Here is a 10,382-nt window from a genome sequence, read left to right on the forward strand (position 1 = left end):
TGCTTTGTCTGTTTAAGTTAGAACTTAGACTGTGAATTTATTTTGTTTCTTAGTTTTGTTTCAACTGTGATCTCTATGCCTGCTACTTAAAATCACTTAAAATCTATCTTTCTGTAGTTAATAAGTCTCTTTTCTCTTTTCCCAAAAGCAGTATGTTTTTGGGTGAAGTGCTGGAGGAATCTCAGCTCAGATTACAATGGCTGGTGCATGTCCATTTTCCTATGAAGGCATGTCAAACTTAATGAACTTGCACTGCCCATAGGAGCCTTGAGCAATGTGAGAGAGTACAGGTCTGGGGTGCAAGGCTAGGGAGCTGGGGGGAAATGGCTGTAACCTCTGTATTGATGGTTCATGAGCGGCTGGGATCGTTCATGTTACTCATCTGGGTGTGTCCCTGCCTGTGGATGGCTGTGTAACTGCAGTGTCTATCAGAGGTTTGTAGCTTGACATCAGCATCGCAGCGTGAGGCACAGCCCAAGCTGGTGGGTTTGGAGTACTCAGTGGTTCCATAGTCCAGATTGCACACTGAGGACCCCATCAAAGGGGACTCCCTGCTTCAGCCCGACACAGAGAACCCAACACCAGAGGTGTTGTTTCAGAAAAACTCAGGGGGCAGTGGGTTGAACATTACAGGTGATAATATCCTGCAACACAAAGTGGGGCAAAAAGTGGAAAAGTCAGGGAAGGGGGGATATCAAGGCCCAAGGGGGAAAATGCCCCCTTACTCCATAGCACCTCTGGAGTTCTGCACCCTGGCAAGCAGCCCAGGCAAAGCATAGACAGCCACTGACAATGCTTTCTCCACTAGCCACCTGCCCCATGCCACAGCTCTGCCAGACACAAGGGTCCCCCAGGCAGTAGTGCAAGTAGAGTGGTACTCTCCAGTATGCAGTCCTAGCAAAAGATTTTTAGGGGGTACGGGATACTGGAAAGACTTGGGGCTAGCTCCCCTACTCGGGGAAGTAGGGGGTGAGTAGAAAGGGGCTGTGCTCTGCTCCTTAAAGGAGCAGAACACAACTAGGGAGGGCATTTATTCTTTATATGTCTTTAGCAGCACAATGTATATGCTAACAAACTTAAACAAAGGCTCGAGTCTCTGCTTGAGCCAAAACCAATCAGAGAAAAGGCTTGCAGAGAGCTGTGAAGGGAGTTGGGAGACACACCTAGACCCCTCCTGACAAGGGTAACAAGATTAAGATATCTCCATTAGCAATCAGAATGGAAAACAGAGACAACTCCCCTAGCCTCATCTGCATGAAAGATGGGACAGGGATTCATCTCATTTGCACACAGAATGGAGAACAGAGAACCACACTGAACTCTGGGACTAGAAAAGAAGGGAAGCACTGCATCATGGGGGATCTCTGCTCCAGATGTTAATGAACCTACACCTGCACACACCCAGCTCAGCAGTTATCAGACCAATTCTAGTAATGAATCCTTGATTGATATCCAAAATACTGAAGCAGCCTAGCTGCACTGTGAGCTCCCTGGAAGAAAACACCACCCATAGCCAAGAGTGATCAGCTCCTATTGTCTAGCCTAAAGAAAACCCTTGAGTCATCAGTTTACCCGTAAACAAATCTAGTGTTCTCCCTTGAACCATTGTTGTTTCTCTACAAAACCCTCTACCTATGTTCAAATAAGGGTTCTGAGGCATGGACCCAATCCCTGCATCTGTTCCACTGGGATTCCATCTCCTGACTGATTATGCTGGGGGCTCTGCCTGTCTCCAGCACTCAGGACCCCGAGCTACCGCCATCAGCTGGGAACCCCGATCAGTTCAAGCTCCATGGAGTGGGTGAAATCCCTCTCTCCAGTTTTCTATCTCAGGTAGTTATTTCCTTTAATAATGTAACTGCTATGTTGGTTTAGGCTCTCCTTGTGTAATTATCACTATTATTCAATAAATAACTTTTATGGTTAAATCTGGTTCCTCTCTCTCTCTCTCTCTCTCTAAACTTCACTCTTTTGTGGCTTTAGCTTCCTCTATTTACTCTGCAGCAACGCTTCTTTCACCTAAGCTAAAGATCCCTGCAGCACCCAAAATACAGAGGAGTTTTCTCATCAAGTGGGTGACTACCAGAGCAATTGTGACATGAAAGTGGGCATAGGGACGTGTTAAACCTGTGGCATAAAAGGGTGACAGCTGAAAGTGCTGCTTGATCCAGCTCATTGAGTCCAGGGACATATAAGGGGGTCAGCTTGGGAGTGCTGATTGACCCAGTCTTCTCAGACTTGCTCCGTTAGTGTGTGGGTGTGTGGGTCTCTGTTCATCTGGTTCTAGGGTTGGAGGAACCCAGCCCTGGGGAACCTAGGTCCTGCAGGATAGCTCCATTGAGAGGTGACTTGCAGAAGGAAGGAGCAGAGCTCCGTGTGAACACACAAGTGACACAAGCAGTACATTAATAGAATTACAGAACCATCCTCCTCCCCCTAGAGGAGTAATCCTAATAAATGAGCATACCCCAAAGTAACAGGCACATCTGGTAACAGTGCTCTCCTTCAGTGGATACCATTACACCGAGATCCATGAGCCCTGTGACACTGCTCAGAGCCCCCTGTACTTTCAAAATTGTCCCAGGCTGGGGATCTGGAGATAGCAAAGCAGCTGCTGATGATTAATTTCATACAATTTTACAGGTGAGTGCCAGGTCGGCTATGGGTAAAATAGAGAAGGCTTCTGTTTAAAACCAATTTTTCTAAGTGCTCTGAAATCCCCATGCTAACTTGGATAGTCTTGAAATTTGGGGTGCCTCCTGCGGGTCTGACGTGGGGTTAGTGACCCACATTTGAGATCATTTGAACAACAGGTTCCTGAACTACAGCCACCTGCCATCTGAAAAAACAGCTTTTCTTCAAGTTCACAGCTTTACCAATGGTTTTTACGCACACCTGCCTTCAAAAATGCTGATGCCTTAATAGGATGGGAAGGAGAGGGTGAAGTGGAAATACTGGTGGGAGGACAGGGGAGTGGGGCTGCTTGTTGCTGGAGATGGTGGATGGGAGGGGGGGAGAGAGACACGCTTGTCTTTTTATACATGTAGTAAATAGCCACCAAGTTTTTGGGTCATAGACCAACTACACACTCCAAACAATACAAAAGGAGGGAGAGCTAAGATGCATTACACAGAGCTGGGGGTACTGAGGCAGTTGTTGCTGCCAGCACAACCTCTGCCTTCAGCTCAGCTTTGCCAAGCCAACCTGAGGCTCGTCTGATGCCAGATTCCAGCTGAATAATAAATGTGACGCCAAGTTGCTGCAGATACAGATTGCATTGATCCCGGCAGGTAAACAACCATGACAGCCCCATGCCAAAGGGTTTCCATCTTGTCATAGGTAGAAACCTGCCCATCCCAGAACCCATGGCTGCTCCGCAATGCTGACAGGGACCATGGGAGATCCAGGCTATGGCATGGGTGTAACGAGGAAAGAGTGTCCCAGGGCACACAACCCTTGGGGTACAGGGCTGGGAGAGACACAGAGCCGAGGCAAAGACCAAGCCAAGGAGAGGGGCCCAGACTAAGGGCTCCCAACACAACCCTCAATCAAAGCAATAGACAGAAACTGCAAGCTAGGAAGGAGCTGCAGTGGGGGAGCCCAGGGCAGGGACAGCAGGAGCTGTGGGTCGGACTCAGGATTAAGGGGCACCAGCAGAACTGGTTTGCCCATGTCCCACGCCTGGCTGTGCTCACGTTTCCTCAGAATTGTACTCCACTGGCCCCAGGAAATCAGCTCACCTCTCCCTGCCCATGGAAGGAGTGCCCGTGACTGCAGGGATGTTGCTGCCCCCAGCTCCCCGTCAGGCACAGACTCTGTTAATGGTTCATTCACTCAGAGATAAGAGGCTGGAGCAGCCCCTGAAGGAGAGCGAGACCCAGTGTGGACGGGACCAGCTGCTGCCAGGCAGGGACCTCACTGCCTCACGGACACCTTGTCTCACTATCTCCAAAGGGGCTGCCCCTTACTCTGGCAGAGAAACTGTCCAGGTAAGTGGGAGCTACTGGGGCCATTTGAGTCCTGCACAGATCAGCTCTGGCATGACTGGGGCCACAGACGCATAGACAGGACAAACTGGGAGGAGTGGTAGATATGCTGGAGGGTAGGAATAGGATAAAGAGAGATCTAGTCAAATTAGAGGATTGGGCCAAAAGAAATCTGATGAGGTTCAACAAGGACAAGTGCAGGGTCCTGCACTTAGGACAGAAGAATCCCATGCAATGCTAGAGACTAGGGACTGAGTGGCTAAGCAGCAGTTCTGCAGAAAAGGATTTAGGGGTTTTCAGTGGATGAGAACCTGGATAGGAGTCAACAGTGTGCCCTTGTTGCCAAGAAGGCTAACAGCATTTTGGGCTGTATACGTAGGAACATTGCCAGCCAATCAAGGGACATGATCATTCCCCTCTATTCGGCATTGGTGAGGCCTCATCTGCAGTACTGTGTCCAGTTTTGGGCCCCACCCTACAAGAAGGATGTGGAAAAATTGGAAAGAGTCCAGCAAAGGACAACAAAAATTATTAGGGGGCTGGAGCACATGACTTATGAGGAGAGGCTGACGTAACTGGGATTATTCAGTCTGCAGAAGAGAAGAATGAGGGGGGATTTGATAGCTGTTTTCAACTACCTGAAGGGGGATTCCAAAGAGGATGGATCTAGACTGTTCTCAGTGGTACCAGATGACAGAACAAGGATTAATGGTCTCAAGATGCAGTGTGGGAGGTTTAGGTTGGATATTAGGAAAACCTTTTTTCACTAGGAGGGTGGTGAAGCACTGGAATGGGTTACCTAGGATGGTGGTGGAATCTTCTTCCTTGGAGATTTTTAAGATCAGGCTTGACAAAGCGCTGACTGGGATGATTTAGTTGGGGACCGGTCCTGCTTTGAGCAGGGGTTGGACTAGATGACCTCCTGAGGTCCCTTCCAACCCTGATATTCTATGATTCTATGATTCTATTGTAGGGTCTATGATGAGCAAGGGAGAAGCACCCAGACTGGTATGTTTTTGTAGGGTCTCACAAACACAGCTTAGCAAATTGTGGGGGAAATGTTGTGAAGATTTGTTGCCCCTTACAAGAGAAATAAGACTCAGCTGAGGTACTGACCTTCCACTGCTTGCGCTCTGGGAACATCCAAGCACCACTTGTGCAAATTCTCATCAGAAGTAATTTTTAGACTGAAAAGCTGAAACATTAACAGCAAGGAAGTGTTGATACTTAGGAGGAGAGGAAAATCCACAGGAAATGCTGCACTGAGAATATAACCATTGGGGTGGTTATTGTAGGGTCTCTGGTGGGTACAGGTGTTGTAACCAGAGTGATTTGTTATTGTAGGTCTACCCACAGCATTTGTTATTTTGGCAGGGCTGGAAGGTTGCAGACACCCCTCGTGTCACCAGGGAGGTGGCGGGGGGGGGCGGCTGAGTGTAAGTCACAGGGAACTGATGGGTCTCTTTCACACAGGGCATCCCCTGTGCCACTCCTGCTGGAATCTGCCAAGGGCCCATCCACTTCAGAGATGCTGATCCTGAGCTGCTCCTCCAAGCTGCAGCTGCTGGAGGGGACACTACGGAAGCGCTTGCCCGATACATTGCTGGTGACAAGGACCGATCTTTTTTCCCAGGGATGGGAGCAGGGCAGAAAGTTCTCTCTCCCCAGGGTGATGGGGTGAAGAGATTGGGGTGGCTGGGGGCAAGACCCAACCCCTGGGTCAAAGGCTAGTTGGGGGGGGCAGCCCTTCCCCACAGGTGCTGGCTGCTCTCCAAGCTGCCCCTGCCCCACTCACATCTCCTGTCTCCCAAACTCCAAATCCAGCAAATTCCTGCTGCTCACCCAGTGTAGCCGGCAGGACCTCCCCAGCCAGTCACAGGGCAGATTGGCTCAATATCAAATGGTTAAAGCACAGGCAGACTCTGTGCCAGCCAGTCACTGCATGGGCAGGCTCCATGCCAGCCGAGCAAAGACCTGAGTAGCTCTGGCTCCCTCCATGATTCCATATTATCACAGGGCTCAAGTGTGTGGGGGGGTCACCAGCCTCTTTGTCGCCCCTCCTCTCCACTCAGTGTCTCCCCTGCGATCCCAGGCCAGGATCCACAAATAAGGAGTCAGACCCCTAAATCAGGAGAGTAATCCTGGGGTGGTAGTTAGAGACAGGCCCTGCCTCATCCTGCATACTCTCTTCCCCATATCTCTCCCCTCCATATCACTGCTCCCTCCCTAGCATCCCCCATATCCCACACTCGCTCCTCATTTGCCTCTTCTTGCTGCTCCTCACATTCCCCTGCCCCCCATCTCTGGTACCCATAGCCTGATGCACCCATCTTCCCAGGCCTCAGCTCCCTGAAATCATTGTGAGGTGGTGGCCATCTTGACTAAGGGCAGCCTGTGGTGTCAGCCCCATTGGCAGGGATGGGAGAGGGAGACCATGTTGGAGAAGGGCAAAAACCCACCTAATGTGCAGAAGATCATGAGATGCTGAAACTCCCCTGTAAATACTGAGTGGCTCCAAACAGAGTTGTGGAGTGGGAAGTGCTGCCTCCCATCCAGCTCTGACCCCAACACCTTCATGTCTCTGGCAGGTCTATGGCACTGTAATGACCATAAACCGGGGGAACCCGGCTGCGCAGGAGGTGCTGGTGGATTCATGGCCCGAGTTCAAAGTCATCCTCACCCGACCGCGGAGAGAGGTGAAGCCCCTCAGTCACTGCACTTCACCTGGCTGGCTCAGGAGGATGTAGAATGGAACCCGAGGCCTTTCCTCTCTAGGGGACTCTAGGACAGGGGAGCAGATTGGCTCAGGGAGGAAACAGGGACTGGGATTCTGGGCCCTTCCACTTCAGGGGGCCACAGTGTTGAGGCAAGCTGGCTTAGGGGCTGGGAATGGGACACGCAGCCCTTCCCCTCTAGGGGGGACCAGGCTGGCTCAGGGGTGATGGGGCAGGCAGATCAGTCATTCCACTGGGAATTCTCCCATCTTGGCTGTATGTCTCCCCCCCACAGGTGGCATCGGATGACTCTGATTTGTTCACCAACACATACACAGTGTACTACCGGGACCTAGGTGCCAGCCGGGCCCTGCTGGCCAGTGCGGGTGCTGTCAACTGGGGACAGAGCTTCCGCATCTTTGGTAACTTGTGCCCCAAAGCATCTGGGAGAGCCCCACAGCAACTGAACATATATGTCCTGTCTGGGCCAAACCTAGGATCCCACCCTACAATGCCAGCCCCAAAGCTCTCTGCTCCCCTCAGGCTGCAAGGCTGCTCCCAGGAGCCCTGTGCAGGGCAGGAACATATGGGGTAGCCCCTTGACAGTGCTGGGCTGGAGTCAGCTCACCTGACCACACCCTCTTCCCCAAGAGCTGGGGCTGGGGGTTTGGAAGCTCAAACTCCTGCCCCTCCTGACTCGTGTGTCACGCTGGGCTCCCCACACATATGGGCCCTTTTGTCACCACCTTTCAGTCCCTTTCCCCACTGCTCATGGCCCATCTCTGCCTCCTGTAGGGCTCCAAGATGGAGTGTACGAAGCCTGCAAGGACATTGCTGAAGCTAAGGGGATCAAGCTGGAGGTGTTGCGCTACTTCAACTATTTTCACCCAGATCCCAGCTCCATACCTGAGATCCGGTCAGTGTCTGCCTGTGTCACAGGGCCCCACAGGGGATGTGGTAGGGAAGAAGGCAGCCTAAGAAGTGGGGGCATTGGCCAGCATGGCACTGGGATTAAGGTGACCAGACAGCAAGCATGAAAAATTGGGATGAGGGTGGGGGGTAATAGGCACCCAGATAAGACAAAGTCCGAAATATGAGGACTGTCCCTATAAAATTGGGACATCTGGTCACCCTAACTGGGATGCCAAAGATCTGGCCGACTATTCCTTATGCAGGGCCTAGGGCACTGGGGTCCTGTTGCCACCAGCAGAATCTCAGTGGGATTGGCACTGAGCCCAGCCTCCTTCAGGGACCCTGCAGGGACGGGGTTGCGTAGCTAGATTCGTATGTGGCCAGCCATGGGGAGGGGTATCCCTCTTCAGCTCCTGCACAGGGCCCCCAGCCTGTGCCAGGAAACCCTGATGCAAATGGCCCCTGGGGACCAGGCACTCCTTTAACCAGCAAGCCCTGGTAGGGCTTGGGCACGAGAGACCGTGCTTTCCCCATACCTGCACCACATCTCACCTTGCCCAGGATGGAGAGACCTCTGCTTCTCACTCAGGACCCTGGAAGGGGCAGATACCCCGGGGGCACTTTAGGGATGGGGATCTCTATCAGGAAGAGGAATGAGACACTCAGTTCTAATGAGACGAGATATTAGGCAGCCTTACCACCGTATGGTAAGGGGAAAAGGCCTCCTGTCCCATTTCCTATCCCCCAAGCAAGGCAGCTTCCTCACCCTTCCACTTGGATCTGTTATCCCCCACTCCTGAGTCCCACAAGTTTGGCCAGGTCTGGAGCTCATCTTACAATGATCTTCATGGGAATCTCACCCTGCTAGGGTTGAGGGGGTAGCCCTGTCTGATTGACTGTCTCTCCCACACCCCCTGCTGGGGGAAGAACAGCCAATCAGAGCTGCTGCAATAAGAGGTCCCTGACCCTCCCTCTCCCTGAGGTAACAAGACACTTTCTCATGGGACTGGTTGGGGGAAGAGGAAGCAGAATTTGTTCAGCATCTCAGGGTGGTTCCACTCCCTGCTCCCCCACCCCTCTTGTGAGCAATGGGACATTGTGGTGTCTCTGTTCACCCCTTCCCTGGGACACCCAGCCTGGGAAGGGCAGAGGGGAGCCTGCTGCAGCCCCCACAGGGCTGGGAGGCATGAAAGAACACCAGGGGGTGCAGAGGGGAAGCTGAGAGGGGCTAGGGTGGGCAGGGCTGAAGACAGAGTTGATGGGTGCCTGTATGGGGGCAGAACTGATGGGGCAAAATGATTTGCTGGGCAACAGATGGGCAGATATGGGGATAGGAAATTCTGCAGTGAGGCCCACATCACCATAATAAGTCTGAGAGTGTTGACAGTACTGATCATGTCACATCCAGGGGTTGGGGGCAGGGGAGTTCAGCTGTCAAGGGAGACCAGCAATCACAGTGTCATAGTTTTAACAAACCTCATAATCTTAGGGCCATCTCATGATTCTGAGGTGTCACTCTGATCACTGACCTTTGGGACTTTGCCGTGCTGCTTTCTGCCCCCCTAGGCTGGACCCGGCCATGAGGCTCTCGTCCCTGGATGTCTCCCACGCTGACCTGCTGAATGAGACATGGAGCTTTGGAGGGAACGAGAAAAGCAGGAAGTACCTGGCCACCCTGATCCGCCACTTCCCCAGTATCTGCTTGCTGGATTCTGCTGGCCATCCGGTCAGCTGGATCGCTTCATACCCATTTGGTGCCCTGGGGCCTGGCTACACACTGCACCAGCACCGGCGGCACGGCTACATGGGGATGCTGAATAATTTGTTAGCCAAGCGGTTGCATGCACTAGGCTATCCCAGCTACGGCTATGTGGACGTAGAGAACTACCCTATGCAGAGGTTGCAGGAGAAGCAGGGCTTCCAGCGCCAGCCCAACCTGTGGTACTTCATTCTTCACAACCCAGCACTGGTGAAAGCCCCCACGTTAATCCCCAGGCCAGTACCAGGCACAGCCCCCGCATGAGTCCCCAGACCAACCGTCCAGGGGACCTAACATGGGAGGGGGTGTAGGGGAGTCTGGGGATCATTGTTGGTCAAGTGGAATCAGTAACATCTCACAAGTCCAGCCTCACTTGGGGCCTGCCACCCCCAGACCCACAGACCTTGCTCTCCCCCACAGCCCTATACTCACCTTTAGAGGTACTGTCCTAATCTCCAGGGCCCATAACGTGCCCTTCATGATGGACCCTACCACCTCAGACCCTTACACACAGCACCCCCATTCCACTTCCCTGCAGTGCCCCATCCCAGTTCCTCTTCCAGACACTCCAGCAACGGCTCAATGATCTTCCACCAAATCTAGCTGCATGTTTATCTGCCTCCTGCATCTGCTCTGCTCCTCCTCTCTTGCTTTCCCTGGGACATTCTGCTCAGCGTATTGCATCTCTAACTCTTCCACAGTCAGTGTGTCACCCTCCCCATCCTCTGCCAGAGACATCTTCCCTAGATGTCTTTCTCCCCTACTTCCTTGGGGCTTGTCATGTCTCGTGCAGTTCCACCCTGCTCTCATCAGCTCTTTTTCCCATCTTATGAACAATACAAGTTGGAGTAACTTTAAGTGGGGTGGGAGGGGCTGGGAAATAGCGTGCTGTAACCTATGATGCTTCTAACCCATGATGGATCTGGCTGTTCTGCATTGATACAAACCAGTCCGAGAGTGTTCCCATGCAAAGGGCTCCCTAAAGGGCCAGTCTGACTCAGTAACTCAAGA

The 10,382-nt window shown here is 52.3% G+C and overlaps 1 protein-coding gene across 1 annotated transcript; it reads left to right on the forward strand.

The window, feature by feature from the left end:
- The first annotated feature begins 3,779 nt into the window (after positions 1 to 3,779).
- On the forward strand, positions 3,780 to 9,635 carry LOC116833434 (glycine-N-acyltransferase-like protein 3). Its single transcript, XM_075064988.1, has 6 exons — positions 3,780 to 3,991; positions 5,463 to 5,592; positions 6,575 to 6,682; positions 6,996 to 7,122; positions 7,496 to 7,616; positions 9,179 to 9,635. The coding sequence occupies exons 1-6, from the start codon at positions 3,780 to 3,782 to the stop codon at positions 9,633 to 9,635; spliced, it is 1,155 nt and encodes a 384-aa protein (XP_074921089.1).
- The last annotated feature ends 747 nt before the right edge of the window (positions 9,636 to 10,382 follow it).

This window comes from Chelonoidis abingdonii, chromosome 4 (assembly GCF_003597395.2).
Source record: "Chelonoidis abingdonii isolate Lonesome George chromosome 4, CheloAbing_2.0, whole genome shotgun sequence".
In the NCBI taxonomy this organism is placed as follows: Eukaryota; Metazoa; Chordata; order Testudines; family Testudinidae; genus Chelonoidis; species Chelonoidis abingdonii.